This window comes from Phascolarctos cinereus, unplaced genomic scaffold (assembly GCF_003287225.1).
Source record: "Phascolarctos cinereus isolate Bilbo 61053 unplaced genomic scaffold, phaCin_HiC Scaffold_3;HRSCAF=262, whole genome shotgun sequence".
Lineage (NCBI taxonomy): Eukaryota > Metazoa > Chordata > Mammalia > Diprotodontia > Phascolarctidae > Phascolarctos > Phascolarctos cinereus.
Window position 1 is genome coordinate 91,278,412 of NW_027555736.1, and position 17,756 is coordinate 91,296,167.

The 17,756-nt window shown below is 35.8% G+C and overlaps 1 protein-coding gene across 2 annotated transcripts in view; it reads left to right on the forward strand.

Annotated features, from left to right (window-relative positions):
- RAB11FIP2 (RAB11 family interacting protein 2) overlaps nucleotides 1–17,756 on the forward strand; it is a 92,683-nt gene that overhangs the window by 16,375 nt on the left and 58,552 nt on the right. The window contains exon 4 of one of the 2 annotated variants that reach the window (XM_078151038.1): nucleotides 10,836–11,162. The exons of the other annotated variant lie outside the window; for it this stretch is intronic. Within the exon in view, the coding sequence (XP_078007164.1) occupies nucleotides 10,836–11,162 (327 nt within the window). The remainder of the gene's footprint in view (nucleotides 1–10,835; nucleotides 11,163–17,756) is intronic. 2 annotated transcript variants of the gene reach the window in all.

Here is a 17,756-nt window from a genome sequence, read left to right on the forward strand (position 1 = left end):
TCATAATGAGAAAATTGAGCAACAGAGATTAAGCGATTTGCTGAGGATCACACAGCTGTAAGTTTCAGAATACTTGGTTGTGTCTCTCTTATCATGGTGTTGCATGGTAATGATGCAAGTGATGGAGAATTTTAATCTGTCTTGACTACATAAGCCACCTTCGTGTGTGGTGATGAAGGCAGTGATAAGACTAGCAAATAGAGTTGCTTTGGGGCCAGGGAGATGAGTTCAAGGTGACCTCTGACACATGCTAGCTGTGTGACCCTTGGCAAATCTCTTAACCTCTTAATGCTCTGTATAGCTTTCTAAGACTGAATTGCAGAGAAGATACCAACATCCCTCAAAAGAGGGAGTTGCTTTATCTTTTGAGCTCTTTGAGGATAGGGCACTATCTTTAGCTTCCCCAGCACTTAGCACGTAGTAGGCATTGGTGCTGTTTATTTACCGACTAGAGTTTCCTATACCAGCAAAATCACAGGTTCACTCCCTATCCCTATCTATTATGTGACTTAATTTTTGATATTTCAGGTTAGTTCCTTAGATTTTAACTGTAATCTGAAAAGTATTTTGCTGTGGTATGATATACCTAAAGAATGGATTGCTAAATTGGAGATGGAGAACCCAGCAATTTGTTGTTGATTTCTTTCTTAATCCTGTTTTTTGGTTACCAGCACAATTTTCATTGCTTTCCTTCAGTCGTTCTGGAAGGTTCCTGGTGTTTTGCTCCATTGTTTTCCCAGTTCTCTCCCTGCTGGACTAATCATTCTAAAGCACTGCTTCCCCCCCCCCCCGCCATTTTCAAGAACCTAAGATATTTCCCTTTTGCTGTTATATCAGATCTAAACTTCTCTGCTTATCCTTCAAGACATTGTAATTTAGTACCTGACTTATCCATATCTCTCATTACTGGCTGCCAAAATGCTCTTCTTAGGGTAAGGGTCTGACCGTGTCATTCCCCTGTTCAGTAAACTCCAGTGATTTCCTGTTACCTTCAGGATCAGGCACATAAAGCGTGTAACCTGGTTCCAAATTCTATTTTCAGGCTTGATATTCTTTACTACTTTATGTGACTTACATGATCCATTCAAACTGGCTTTTTTTCCCCACACATGACATTATTATATCTTTCATCATTCTATCAATCCAGCCCCCATGTATGGAATGCATTCCCTTCTTTTACTTCTCCTTTTAGGAATCCTTGGTTTCTTTCAAATCTCAGCTTAAACACTAGCTTCTACAGGAGGACTCTCCTAATCCCTAAAGCAATGTGTGCCTTGTCCCAAAATTACTTGCATATACTTATTGTTGTTGTTATTTGCCCTTCGTTCTCAGGAAGGTGATGCCATGACTTACAAGTGAATTGGATTTTAAGTGAAGGAAGGCTGTGCAAAGTCACCAGTCTCACTTTCTCATTTGGAGCCCTCTGAGTCCAATGGCAAGATATAAATCGAGACTACTGGAGATGGCCCCGGATGCAGTGGGAGGGCTGTATATGCTTAAAATCAATCAGTCAACAAACAGTTATTAAGTACCATCTGAGTACCAGGCATTATGCCACTTGCTAGGTATATATAAAGACACAAATGAAACATCCTCCTTCAGGGGGGAGACAACATTTTGGTATACAGTATATACAGAATTAAATACTAAGGTGGTTTTAGGAGGGAGTCAGTTGGTCAACAAGCATTTGTTAGACTCGTACTATTTGCCAGGTGCTGTGCTAATTGCTGAGGGAGGGCACTAGCAGCTGGAAGATCAGTAAGGTTTGATGGATAAGGTGGCATTTGAGTTGAGTATTGAAGGAAATCAAGGATTCCAGAGTATGTATGTTACATGGGAGACTGCCAACGCAAAGGCACGGTGATAGGCGTTGGGTTGTTGTATATACATAACAGGTAGAACAGTATGGTTGGATTACAGTATGTGTGCAAAGGAATACTATGTGATGAGACTGGATAGATAAGAAGGGGCAAATTGTGAAGACCTTTGAATGCTAGAAGTTTATATTTGATCATTAAAATATTAGAAAGCTGCTGGAGTTTAGTTAGAGGGGGCTATGATCAGACCTACTATTTATGTTTTTAAGTTAAGTTTTATTTTCAAATGAAGGTCTATCTTTTCTCCTTTTTACCTCCTCTACCCCCATTGAGAAAACAAGAAAAACAAAACCCTTGTTATACGCAAGGATAGTCAAGCAAAACAAATTTCCTAATTGGCCATGTCTTAAAAAAAGTTTGCTTTCTGAGCCTATCACCTCTCAGTGGGTAGGCTACATGTTTTATCCTAAGTACTTTGAAATTGTGTTTGGTTATTATGTTTAATTAGAATTTCCAAGTCTTTCCAAGTTTTTTGTCTTTATAATATTGTTATTACTATATAACACTCTGCATCATTCTATGCAAGTCCCAAGTTTCTATGAAACCATTCCTTTCACCATTTCTTATAGCAAGCATAATTAATATTTCATCAAATTCATAAACCATGATTTATTAAGCTATTCCCCATTTGATAGACATTCTTTTAGTTTTTAGTTCCTTGCTACCACAAAAATATTTGGGTCCTTTTCCACCTTCTTTGATCTCTTTGAAGTATAGACCTGGTAGTGTTATTGCTAGGTCAGCAGTTATTCGCAGTTTAATAGCTGTTTGGTAGTTACATAAATAGTTCTAAATTGCTTTCCAGAATGGCTGGGTCACTTTGCAGCTCTACCAGCAGTGCATTAATGTACCTGTTTTTCCATAGCCCCTCCAACATTTGTTATTTTCACTTTCTTGGTCATTTTTGTCAATCTGATGCGTCTTGAGGTGAAAGCTCAGAGTTATTTTGATTTATATTTCTCTAATTATTAGTAATTTAGAGCATTTTTTCATATGTCCATTGATAACTTAGATTTCTTCCTTTGAAAACTTCCTGTTCATATCCTTTAGCCAGTTATCAATTGGGAATGGCTTTTCTTATGAATTTGAATACTAGGATGTCTTAGTACCCAACAACTGGGTAATGAACTTTCTTCTCTCTGTATTTCTGCAACTGCCGAATCTACAAAAAATGGTAATTTTGTTTCCTATTTGCCTATATTTATTGCCTCATCAGGGGGATAAATTGTGGAGAGAGGGCCCACCTTCATCATCACCACTGGCAACAACTGCTGACCAACTGCCACCAATAGGCAGATGGACATAGGAGACCTCAGAGTGGCAGCAATCCCCAAACCACTGATTGTGCTTCTAGTCTAGCCCCGACAAACATCAAACAACACCATTGTCACCAACTGTCACTGACTGCCAAACATGGGACATACAGGCCAGCCTGACTGAAGCAGCTGGGCACTCAGAGGGAGAGATGGGGATAGCATATGTCAGGCAAGTCAAACCAGCTCCACCATTTTGACCACCACTTTTACTCAAACCTTGATGGAGGCAGCTCAGAACTCTGAACCCAAGAGCCTTGGGAGTAGCACTGCTTCCATCCCATTGCCCTCAGCCATCATTCTGGGAAATAGCTTCTGTAGACATTCTGCAGCCTGGTAACTAAATTCTGTAACAGAAAGGAAAGTTTTTACCATCAGAGTCCTTAGTAGTGTTAAATAATTAAATATCAGAGAGTGATAAATGCTTTTAGCAGTGGAAATGATATTAAGGAGGCTGTACGCTAAGGATCATAGGACTTAGCTGAAATCTTCCATAAGTGGTGTCTCCACCATTATAATATGAATTCCTTGAGAGCAAGGACTGTCTTAATTTTCTTTTTTGTATTCTTAGTAATTAATAGTGTTTTGCATATAGTTAAGTGTTTAATAAGTGCTTCATTTATTCATTCAAATAGAGGTGCTCACAAAAGATAAAATTTCTAGTTTATGAATCTAGAATACTTTTGCATGAAGGAAAACAATGTGTAGTATAAGGGAAAATGTAGAGTGAAAAAAATCTTTGCCTCAAATATCTCTGATAGGGTGTGTTACACAAGATATGTAGAAAACATAGGAGATTAATAGACACATAAGATTAAAAGTCATTTACCAATGGATAAATTGTCAAAGATGAATAGTTCCTTATGAAAGAATGCTCCAAATGACCAATAATAACATAAATGCAAATGAAAACTGAAATTTTATCTTTCACCCAGCAAGCTGGCATAGATGACAAAAGATTTGAAAAGTCTGTGTCAGAGAAGCTATGAAAAGGCAGGCACACTAAAGCGTTGCTCCAGTTAAATTGGTCCAACCATGCTGTAAAACAATTTGTAATTATGCTAAGGAAGTGACTAAAATGTCCATACTCTAAAAACAGAAAGGTCCCATATGTAGCAACACTTATTCATGCTAACAAAAACTGGGAACAAAGTATTTGACAACTGTAGGATGGCTAAACAATGCATAGTACATGAATTCAATGTAGTAGTACTCCACAGTAAGAAATGATGATGAGAATTCATAGAAGCATGGGAAAGCACAGGTTGGTGCAGGGTGAAATAAGCAGAACCAGGAATGGAACATATAGAAAGCCTACAACGATGTAAGTGAAAAGAACAACAACAAAAAAACCAAAACTGGACCTTGGGTTACTGTAATGACCAAGCCTGGTCCTAAATAAATGTTGAGAAAACTCATTTCCCCATCTCTACCGAGGGTGTAGAATAGGTGCAGAATGTTGCATGTACTGTTAGACAAGGAATGCTATGTTGATCTTTTTCCCTCCTTCTATTTTAAAATTCTTTGATAGAAGTGAGAGCTAAATGAGAGAAATAGGAGGGATATACTTAGCAAAGAAGACAATGTAAAAAAAATACTGATAAAGTAAAATTTAAAAATTAGGACATGGGAAAAAATAGAAGAAATGGAAAATGGAAAAAAACTAAAGGGCTTATTAAAGGGGGGAAAAGACCAGAAAAGATGAGAGGGAAGCATTTTAAAATAAAATTCCAATTAAAAAACAAAATATAGAGAATAGTTCCAAATAAAGGATAGCTTATGTGCTATTGTTTAGGAACTTACATATGTTTAAATTTTTGAATTATTTGTTTGCATAAAACTAGCAAAATTAGAATATAATTAAGCATGGGGAAAAAATCTCAAATGAATAGCCTGAATTACTTGAATATTATAAATGAAATGTCTGTAACTCTTTGGGTACAGAACACTGATTTATTCTATCCACAGCTCCTTGAGTCAGGTTGTTTCCACAAAAGGCAGTGAGAAAAGAGATAGATACAGAATTGGACATCCAGCTATACCAGGCTGGGAACAGAACAAAATATCAAAACTGGGTTTATCTGTAATAAACCTAGACATGTGCTTCCTATGCATTTGCGTCTCAGATCAAATTTCCAAACTGAAAAACGCCTGCTCTGATATTTCATTCAGGGGTAAAACCTCCTGCCCAACTTTAGCCTCAGACATCTTGATATTATAGAGCATAAATCTGTAAGTCTTTGGGACCAGGAACTCCTAATAACATTTTTATATAAAATCAGGATCTAAGATGGCATCATGACAGTCACTGTTACTGTCAGGGACTGTTGTGTACAATTAGAATCCAAAGGAAGATAAACCTGCCAGCTACAGAGATGGCCAACAACATACTTATAAAAAAGAGTTGAAAAAAATTAAATTTAGAATTTTTCTCAAAAAGTATTCAGTGGATGATTAAGACAATATTCTACACATTAATAAGCTCTCCTCTTCCTAGATGCCAAATCAAAATTAAATTCTACTGAAACCATTTTAAAAGCCAGATATTGATTTATAAAAATCATTCCGTCATGAAGGAATATCAATTTATGAAGCATTTTTTAAAAAGTATTATCAGGGACCTGAGAAGAACTTGATTCCTACATCTGATCATGTTGCAACAACCTGCTCACTTTAACTGTTGGATTCTCTGTGTGTTATCCTGTGTCCAGTGCATAAGAGCTTGTTAATTACCTAAACTATATCTCCATAGGTCTTGTTAATTACCCGTCTCCTGTCTCAGAGGACCTTGTTAATAACTTGTAGAGTCTCTCTAAAGAGGTCCTAACAACACATTAAAATTAAAGATGCTTTTCTTTTAGCACCTGTCAAGTGCTGTAAATTGAGAAATTTTCACATCAGTTTATTGGACTTCAGCAGTTTTTGTGGATTTTTTTTTGGTTTGTTTTCTCCTCGTTCAGTAAAAGAACTTAACAAAAAGTTTGACTTTTGTTAGAGGTTTCTGTTTTGTTTTCCTTTCAATTTTGAAGAATATAGATATCAATTTGCATTAGAGTCAGGAGGGTAGAATGGTTGTTCTTCTGCAAATTAACCTACAGGGAAATAGAGCAGTTAATGAAGAGTTATTATAATGAGTATTAGGGTGACAAAGAATAAAAGTTTTATGTAGTGTCCAGGGAGTTTATGCATAAAAGTTCCAGTTACTATTAAGGGAACTAATCATACTGAATATCTAATGGTCTTAGTCATCATTTCATTCGCTACATTCAGTAAATCCCTGAGCACTAATAGATTAATGGATTTTAAAAGCATCATCTGACAAAGGTTTTTTGTTCATTTTTTAAATTTGGCTACAAATTGTCCTAAGTGTTAGATTTCCTAATAGTTCTGCTTGTAAGTTTGGGTAAAAAAAAAGCAAATCATTCTTCACATAGAATTGACAGGTGAGAGAAAAGTAATTATTAATTTTCAAAATTAAACTGTATTTTCAGACTTATAGTATTAATACACTTCAATCTCTCTACGGAACCATTATGCTCCAAGAAACGTACACTAGTAAAAAAAAAACAGCCACCTGTTAAATTACCATTATAATACAAAATAATGAGGAGTTTAAAAAAATCTGTTGATAGTTTGTCTAATTATTAAATATTTTAAAAAAACACAATTTCAGTTAACAATAGATTTAACCCAACCTTTTCACAAGACACACACACATATACCTAATAGTTACATGTTTCTTGGTCATATGTAAATGTTTTAAATATTTGAAACTTTTAAACCTGTTTACATATGAATCATGTATATATTCTAGGTTACCAACTCATACTGACATTTAAAAGGTATCTTTAGGCCTCAATTATAACAGATCACTGTGACCGTAAGAGGGGAAAAATGTCAGTTTGACATGTGGAAATGTGAATTATTGAAGGGACAATTATGATTTTTGTTTCCCTGGCCTCTATACTGCTGTGAACAAAGGATTATTAAATCAGCCAAAATTAATTAATTGAAAGCCAGAATCAATCAATGTAAATTGCAGAGAGAACTGTGGTTTAAGTAGCACCAATCCTGTTGGGGCAATATTAGAATGTGAGCTACTATGATATTCAAGAGTGTTTACAAGGTAATAACACCCTAAGATAGCTAAGTTATTGTTATCCATAATCTAAAAAATTACTTAATTGCATTTAAGCAGATATATGCCCTATTCAGATCAAAAATAGAAGGCTTGTTCCCAAAGCAAAATTCTCTAGGCAAATCATCTCCCTGAAGTTCTACTACTTTAAGTAATGAGATGTCCCTTACACTGCAAACAATTCAAACTCACCATTAGTAGTTCCTAATTGAATTTATTTCTCCCTCATCCCATCTCACAGGACTTTGTTTTTAAAATTATTTGCTTTGTATTGATGACTTTCGTTTTAACATCACATTTCTGAAGAAATCCTACTCCCTCCCTTTCTCAGTAAGCCATTCCATGAAATAGTTTAAAGAAAGGGGGGAAAGCAGTTCAGCAAAACTAACCAACAGAGTAATCTGACAGCACGTGCAATATTCCATACCCACAGTCCTCCACCCAAGGCGGCATGGCAGAATGTACATTTTTTCAGTGCTTCTGCAAGGCCACCCTTGGTCATTATAATTAAACAGCATTCAGATAAGTTTTTATGTTATGTTTTGTTTTAATTTACATGGTACCTTATATTCTTTCATGATAACACAGAGCCACAAAAACTGAAGAACAAAGTTTTTAATAGATGTGGCTAGGCCAAATGCTTACAGCCTCCAAGCTACATGGCCCAAAAGCCTTAAAAAATAGAGAAATCTAGCAGAAATCAAAATCATGTAAAAGCAGGCAGAGATGCATGTCATCCCTATTACCCTGTCTACTATTAGATTTGTACTAAGGATGCTTTCAGTGAGTCTACATTCTAATACTTTTGTTTAATTACAAAAAGCATTATTTTATTCACTTATACAAGAGTCTGCAGAACATTAAATATAAAAAAAAATAGCAGGGTAAGGACTTGTCTCAGTATTATTTCTATCTGAACTCCACTGAAAGAGGTGAGAACAAATTGGTAATAATATTAAGGTTTGCAAAGTGCTTTACATATATCATTTGATCCTCACAACAAACCTGTGAGGTAGGTGTGATTATGATGTCCACCTTACAAATGAAGAAACTGAGGCTGGCCACACAGCTAGTAAGTATCTGAGTGGGATTTGAACCCAGAAAGTCCAGCACTAGACATAAAGGAAGAGCCATTGTACCCTAGATCTTGGGACAGATTTCAAAAGATTTAGGTAAGAGATAGGAGTATCCAACCAACTAAAAATATACAGGATAGGTGAGCCCAAGGAGGAAGAACTCTCAAAAATGAAATTTGGATACACTAAGAGAAATAATTTTGATGAGCAGGAAAAGGGTATTATTTAAAGAGACCAATGTAGGTAAGGAAGAAATTCAGTCAACTCACGCACATGTACATATGTACATGCACGAAAGCAAAGGAAGTAATAATGACTGAATATAGAAGAGTAACAGAAAATATTAAGAATTTTAATAGAACTAAAGCTCAGAATGAGCTGAAGATAACAAGGAATGCCCAAAATAGCAAAGACAAAGGGTTTTGAAGGAGTTATTCTAAGGAAAAGAAGGTCAAAAGAGGGACAGCAACTTAGGATAGATGGAAAAAGAGAAAATGTAGGGAAGACATACGAGTAACTTTTCTTTTCCTTCTAATATTTTTCTTCCAGGAAAAATAACTTTTGTAGTGAAAAGGACAAAAAAATTGGCTAAGTGGTAGTTGAGACTCAAGAAAAGTAGGGAGAAGTGGGCACTGCTGAGGATGGGTTCAAGAAGCCAGACTCAGATTCACTTCAGGCCAAGGTTTTTAAAGAACTGGAAGATATGAGTACTGGGCTATTGTCAGTGATATCTGAAAGATCAATGTAGAATGGGAAAGGTGCTACAAGCATAAAAGTTAACAAGTTTGAATTTTCAAAATAAGGAAGAGAATGGTACCTGCAAACTGTAATTCAGTAAATTTAATCTAAATTCTTGTCGAAAATTCTAAAAAAAAAAGTTTTAAAAAATAATTGAATAGTGAACTTCTAGAAAAAGAAGCAGTGATCACAAAAGACAGCATGGCTTCGAGAACAGCCCATTGCCAGAATAACCTCATTTCTTTTTCGGATTGTTATTAGCCTGGTCAGGGAAATTATAGAGTATGAGGTTTATCTACATTTTAGCAAAACATTAGTCTCTTGTGTTAACCTTGCAAACAAGATGGATAAATAGAAACTAAAAGTATAGTTGGTTAGATCTGAAAGTAGATGAATAGGAGAGACAATGAAGAGAGGAATTAGTGTAGCCCAGTTGTCCTCCACAAATACTCCAACACCTAAAAAGAATTACAAACCAAGTTGTGATGGGGAAATCCAAGAAGAAAACACAGCGAGTCATTTTTCCAGCCTAGGTCAGCATTGATCTTTGGGTAATGGGCACGCAGTCTATCCAAGAAGGCACTGATGCAGACTTTAAGCCAAATGAAGCTTTGTATTAGAACTAAAGCAAGAAGCATTAATGGATCCAGAAGGGAAAAGGTCTGACTCTAGGCAGGAAGAAGGAACAGGAACCAGCTAACAGCTCTGTTGCTCTGACTCCAGAGCTCTTTCACAGACCTGGTATTGGTTAGGAGAGGACCTGCAAGAAGGGGCATCTGATTGGGCCTGAGGCTGTATATTTAAAACTTAACAAGGAATAGGAGTAGAAGTGAGTAGCAGCTGTATGGTTCTTATCCTAGAGCCAGATCTCAGATTTTTACCTTCAGCCTAGTCTGAAGTTTGCAGCTGAGTGACCAAGAACCTACACAATCTTGCAGCTAGCTGAAAGGGACTGGAGCCAGCTTACTAGAGGGGCAGGGGCAATCCTGTGGTGTTGCCCAGACTCAGACCCTGGTCACAAGAGCTTGCAAAAGCTCTGACCAGAATGACAGCAATCAGTGTGCATCATACTGATTTGAGCAAACTTTAAGTCTGCAGGTCATGGGCCTGAGCTGCCTATGAGACCTTTGAAGAAGAAGGCACTGAATATTTGAAGAAAACAGCAGCAGGAACCCAGAGAATTCAAATCAGGACCAACAGAACTGGACCCTAATATGAAGTCCAAGTTCGGGAAGAAAGACTATAAGAATGAGTAGCATAAAAAGACCCACCATAAAGAATTGTTATGGAGACAAAGACACACTTGGAAGAAGGGAGTGATTCTAACAAATCTGTAAAATCACAAAGAAAAAATACAGCTTAGCCACAAGGTCAACTAGAATTCCTGGAAGAAATTTGAAGCAAGAATTTTAGAAAGAGTTGAGGTACTAAGTATTAGCAGACTGAATATAACAATATAACACAAAGATTGTATACTATAAGCAGGTTAGATATATAGTAGAAATGCAAGGTTGGCTCAATATCAGGAAAACTGTCACCATAATAAAACAAATTACAAACAACAAAACTGTTGTTCATCCTTCATTTTTGAAGAGGACCACTGACATCATGGGGTGATATCTTGACTCGAGCATGAATTGGATTTAAGTGAGGCAGAGTTGCACAAAGTCACCAGCCTCACTTTCTCTTCCAGAGTCATCCAAGTCCAATGGCAAGACAAAAGTCAAGAAGACTGGCGATGGCTTGGGATGCAGTGGATGACCTTGGCGTCTTCGATGTCTGACCAAACTCTAAGTGCTCCACAGCACCTGCTTCAGCCACCTTTATGGCCTTTGGAACAAATTGTTCTTATCCACCCATTTGGCCTGGGGAAGTCTTCATGTGCTTGGGGTAGACATCCCCCTAACTCACTGACAGATTTGAGGCCTGTTGGTTACCCTCAGCCTGGTTTAGCCCATCTGCCGAGACGGTTTTACCAGGGTGTGGCCACTGCACGCATTACAGCTTCTTGGAGCCGCAGGTGAGAGTTGGGTGAGAGGTAGATATCAAAAGTGGATGAGTAGTGCTGAAAAGGGCATGGCAAGCTCTTACGTCAGAGGTGCCAGGCCTCCCTGAACACCCCATACACTGTATTAAAACAAATGATACAGAAAGAGCTTTTGACAGGATACATATTATCTTATAATAATGTTCCTACTAAAAACATGTGATGGACCTGTACTTAATATAATAATTAAGAACTATTTATCTGAAAACAAGAGCCAGCATTACATATGGAATAAAAATTTAGAGGCCTTTCTAATAAGAAGAGAAGTAAAGCAAGGATCTTCACTATCATCACTACTAATTGACATAGGGTTAGAAATATTAACTGTAGCAATAAGATGAGAAGAAAAATCGAGGGAATAAACAGGCAAAGAAAATTACAACTTTCTGAAGGTAAGATGGTTTACTTAGAGAAACCTAGAGAAGCAACTAAAAATTAACTGAGTAATAACTAAAGCAAAATAGCAAGATATAAGAAAAGTATATATGAATTATTAGCATTTTTGTATAATGCCAATAAAACCCAACAGGAAGACATAGAAAGAGAAATGTAGAAATTCCATCTAAAATACAGAACATACAAAATTTATGGGATGCTATCTTCCAAGACGCAGGAACTATACAAATACAACTACAAAATACTCTACACAAATGAAGACACCTAAATAATTGTAGAAATATTAATTGCTCATGGGCGGAATGAATCAATATAATAAAAATACGAATACCATCTAAATGAGTTTACTAATGGAACTACCAAAAGATTGGTTTATGGAGCTAGAAAAAATAATAATTAGGGGACAGCTAGGTGGCACAGTGGGTAGAGCACTGGTCCTGGATTCAGGACCTGAGTTTGAATCTGGCCTTAGACACATAACACTTACTAGCTGTGTGACCCTGGGCAAGTCATTTAACCCCCATTGCCCAACCAAAAAACCAAAACAATAAAAAATAAATTAAATTCATGTGGAGTAATAAAAGGTCAACAATTTCAAGGGAAATAATGACAAGAAAAATGGTAAGGAAAGGACCTTAGTGCCAGATATCAAACTGTACTACAAAGGAGTAATCACCAGAATGATTTAGTGATGGTTAAGAAATAGAGACATTGATCCAGCCATTCTGGAAAGTAACTTGGAACTATGAACAAGAGTTCCTAAATTGTGCATACCCCTGTAACCTAACAATACCACTGGTAGGCTTAATATCCTAGTGTGACTAAAAAAAATAGAAAATGATCCACTTGTACAAAAATATTTATAGCAGCTCTTTCTTAGTAGCAAAGACCTGAAAATTAAGGGGATGCCCATAACTGGGGCTAAACAAATTATGATATGTGAGTACAATGGAATGCTATTGTCCTGTAAGAAATAATGCAAAAGTTAGTTTTAGGGATACCTGGAAGATTTTGTAAACTGACAAAGTGAAGTAAGCAAATAAAGAAATAATTTCTGTGATAAAAAACATTGTAAAAACAAACAACTTTGAAAGAGAACTCTTACGAACACAATGATCAATAATTCAAGAGGACTGATGATGAACGGTGATGGACTCAGGATGCAGAAGGAGCCAAAGTTAATGTAGGATTAGTTTTGCTTGACTATACGTATTTGTTAATAAAGATTTTGTTCCTTTTTACTCTAAAGGTGGAGCAATTGTGGGAGAAAAAAAATAGATTTTTGTTCACTGAAAAAAATAGAAAAGAAAGCACATGACTAGATCCAAAGAGTATTCATTAATATTTCTTTAAATAATTCAATATTGATTTGATAGGTTTATAGTGGAATGAATCAAGGATTTGTCCTTGTTTCTATGCTATTTATTGTTTTTATCAATGACTTGGTTTAAAGTCTAGATCGCAAGTTTTTCAGATATGCAAATGACAAAGCTAGGAGGAATAGCTCACATGTTGGTAGATAGATTAGACAGAAATATTGATAGGTTACAACACTGTCCAAATTTAATAACATGGAATGTAGTAGAAATTAAGTCTTAAGCCTCGGGTCCAAAAAAACATTAACTTAACAAGTAAAAGGGAATGTGAATCTAGACTGCGGTTGCTGTGAAAAAAATCTAGGAGTTTTAGTTGAGTATAGACTCAGTAGATGAGTCCAAAATGTGATGTTAGCTCAAAAAGCTAATGTAGGTTTAAATTGCATTAAGTGAGGCGACACTGTCTAGAAAATCCCATAGTGCCTTTTCCTAGTCAGAATATTCTTGGAATAGTGTGGAAATTTTTGGGAAGGATGTGTTGGTAAGATGAATTGTACCAAGAGGAATAAATCAGGATAACCAAAGTTCTCAAGAGCATGCAATGCAAGCATGAACTGAAGGGACTAAGAATAGGGCATGGGTGGAAATTGTAGAGTGATATCATAATTGTCTTCAAGTATCTGAAGGATATCAGTTATCAGGAAGGGGGATGACTAAACTTGTTTTGCTTGGCCCAGGAAGGCAGAACTAAGAACAGTGTATCTCCAGGAAGGTGGGTTTTTACGAGAAGTAAGGGAAAACTTCCTACCAATTAAGAGCTATCAAAAAACTGAAAAAGTCATCTTAGGAGAGGTAAGGAGTACTTTTAGAGGAGATCTTAAACCATCAGAAATGTCCTACAAACATTAGAGATCTTAAAAGATGCATTACCACTTGATGATGCTATAAATGAGGTTCTAGTTTAGGTACAGGTTGAAGATGGCCTCTGAAGTCCTTTTCAGTTGAAAGTCTGATGTAATTTAGTGTAGTACAGTGGAAAGAACATTGGAGTTAAATTTAGAAAAACTCAATTTAAGACTTATCTCCTGTTCATTACCTGTGTGGTACCGGGCAAGCCACTTGACATCTTTAGGCCTCAGTTTCCTAAGCTATAAAAGGAGAAATTAAGACTAGCAGTTCTCCAAGGTACCTTACAGCTTCTTATTCTATAATTTATGTAGTGCTTTATCAAGATTGTAAGTCCCATTTTTAAAAAAATTCTTAAGAATTAGAGACAGCAATGAGATAACATACCACCTCGGATATAGCCAAAGTTCTTAAGTGAAAATTTGTATCTGTAAGGGATTTTATCAGTAAGAGAAAGAATAAATCTGGTGTATAAATAGAAAACTAGAAAAGCAATAAAAACCCTTAATAAAATAGCAAAATAAAAATCCTGAAAATCAAAGAAGTGATTGACACAAAAACAAAAAAATACTGATTAATAAAGAAAGTGAGGAACTATTTTATTGGTGGGGAGAGGGAATTAAATAAACCTTTAGCTTACATGATTTTTAAAAAGAAGAAAACCAAATGATGAGTGTTAAAAATGAAAATGAATTTACTACCAGTGAGGAAGAAAAAAAATTATTTGTCCAACTGTATGCCAATTAAAAAAGGATAAATATTTACAAAAATACAAAATGCTAGATTAATGGAAGAAAAAATAAACTCAGTCTTCGGAAGATAAGTCAAATTCTCTTTTTCTTTGTTTTTCTTTTTTTTTTTAAAGGCAATTGGGGTTAAGTGACTTGCCCAGGGTCACACAGCTAGTAAGTGTCAAGTGTTCAGTCTGAGGCTGAATTTGAACTCAGGTCCTCCTGACTTCAGAACTGGCGCTTTATCCGCTGTGCCACCTAACTGCCCCATAAGTTGAATTCTCTAAGGGAAAAAAAAATAGCAGACAGATTTACAAGCAAATTAAAGAACAATTAATTCAAATAGTATATAAACTTTGAAGAAAAAAAAGAATAAAAAGTCCTGCCTTCTAAAAATGTGGTTCTGATACCTAAACAAGGAAGAGTCAAAACAGAAAACAAAACCAATATCCCTAATGAAAATCAATGGGAAAAAATATTAGCAAAAAGAGCATAGTAATATATGATAAACATTATAGACTATAACCAGGTTGAATTCATACGGGATTGTAGGGCTGGTTCAATAACTATGATCATAATTGATTATTAGTCACAAGAACAGCAAAAATAATAAACAGATGTAGGAAAAGCTTTTGACAAGATACAACATCTATTCCTGTTAAAAAAAAATTAGATAATATAGAAATAAATCTAATATGGTAAGAGTAATATATGAAACCAAGAGCTAGCATAATCTATAATGTGGATAAATTAGAGTCCTTTCCAGTAAGATTGAGGGTAAAGCAAGAATGTTCATAATCACCATTATTGTTCAAAAGAGTGCCAAAATTGTTTGTGATAATAAGTCAAGATGGAGAAATGAATGGAAATTTATTAAGCACTTACTATATGCGAAGCACCAAGTTAAGTGCTAAGGTTACAGAAAGAAAATTAAGACAGTCTCTGCTCTCAGGGAGCTCACATTATAATGGTGGAAGGTTTCAGGTAAGTCCCATGATCCTTAGTGTGCAGCCTTTTTAATATCATTTCCATTGCTAAAAGGATTTATTAGTCTTTGATGTTGAATTATTTAACACTGCTAAGGACTTTGGTGGTTAGAACTTTTATTTCTGTACAGAAACAGTTGCCAGGCTGCAGAATTTCAACACAGGGTACTTCCCAGAATGATGGCTGAAGGCAGTAGGATGGAAGCAGTGCTACTCCCAAGGCCCTTTGGTTCAGAGTTCTGGGCTGCTTCCATCAAGGTTTGAATGAAAATAGTGGTCAGACTTGTAGAGGTGGTTTGACTTGCCTGACACATTCTAACCCCTGTCTTTCCCTCTGGGTGCCCAGCTGCTTCAGTCGGGCTGGCCTGTCTGTCCCATGTTTGATAGTCAGTGACAGTTGGTGGGAATGGTTGGCTCTTTCTTCACAGGAATTGCTTCCCCTGATGATGTTTGTGAGGGCTGGACTAAAAGCACAATCAGTGATTTGGGGATTGCTGCCACCTTTAGGACTCCTATAATCTGCCTGTTGGTAGCAGTTGGTCAGCAGATGAGAAAGGTGGGTGCTCTCTGCACAATAATTTCTCCTCTTCATTGTGGCTGTAGAGGCTGGGCTGGAAGCAGACTTCGTGGTTTGGAGGACATTGCTTTTCCCAAGACTCTAGGGCTCAAAGTCTTTTAGTTGTCTCCATCAGGTTTCAGTGGATGACTGTGGTCCTGGTGATCTTAGAAGTTTGTCTTGCCTGGCACATAATACCTCCAACTCCCATATTCCTCTTAGTTATAACTGAAAGGTGCCTGATCTTATTTTCCTTAGCATTTTTAACTTAGAGGTTTACCTTTTTAATAGGAGAACTAGAATTATTGTCAAGGGTAATTGTCCCGGAATGGTAATTCAAGCTATTAAGAGATATTTTTTGTATGTCCTAGTTAAATGTATTTTTTTTAATTGCACATATGTGCTCAATTACCTCTCCTCCTTACTCTACCAAACTGCCCACCTGCCTCAAACATTCTACTACCTTTCAGGTATTTGAATGCTGTTTTACTGGCATTCTAATTTAGTTCAATTTGTCATGAAAAATGTATTATTTCAAATGGTCATATTCATATATTTTTCAAAGAAATATTCTTTATTTTTAATTCTGTTTTCCTTATTAACAGTTCACAAGTTCTTTTATTGCTTTTTCACAATTTAAATTCAGCTAAAATCATAGAAGGCTACAAAAACTGTTTACTTAAAAAAGATGGGCAAGATACATAAAGGTTACTGTGTTATCTTGTGTATCCTTCCTCTCAAAAAGATGGGCAAGATACATAAAGGTTACTGTGTTATCTTGTGTATCCTTCCTCTCTTGTGCTAATACTTGTTTATGTTGAAGATAGTCCTAAAATTTGAAGTGTGTTTTTTTTTTTATGAAAAGACATGGCTCTTTCTACTCTTGAAATAGTCCTTACAGTTTTTTTTTCCATGATTAAGGTAAGTTCTAATCTTAATAAATAATCTCTGCTGTAGTTTTATATTTTCATCCTAGTTAGAGTTCCTTGTAATGGCATTGTCTTCATGTAAGTAGACCATTATTGATTACACTGATGTGGAAGGTAGTATAGCAAAAGATTATTGAATAATTACTATGTAGGAGGTTTTGTTGTCAACACTTTAATTCCGAGAGAATTTAATTTTAAAAATGAATTTGTTGAATTGGACAAAGTATAAAAAAGATACAGAGATTTTAATTGATTAGGGCTACCTTAGCACTCTCATTTGTACTTTGAAAAGAAATTTGTTATTTTTTAGTAATAGAGGTTGAGAATGGTAGTGAAACTACTCATTGTTTAGCATTTTGAAAATATTTTATGTAGTTAATAAAGAAAAGCTGACAGAAAGTATACTGTTTTGTCTCAACGTTGATTCATTTATTAATGTGCCAGGCACTGTGGTAGGCAGTGGAGATATAGAGATAAAAATCAATACAGCTCTTACCTACAAGAAGTTTATATTCACTGAACAAATGAATCAGTCATCACAGTGTACCAGAATTGGAGAACCTGAAATTAAATCTTGAATTTACTATTTACACTTTCTGTATCCTTGGGGGAAAACATCTCTTTGGGGCTCATTTTCCTTGTATGTAAAAAGGGTTGGCCCTCTAAAGATCGCTTCAAGCTTTAAATCATATATACTATTAATCATTATAAAAAAAGAAACAAATTAGTATATATTTAATAAGCATG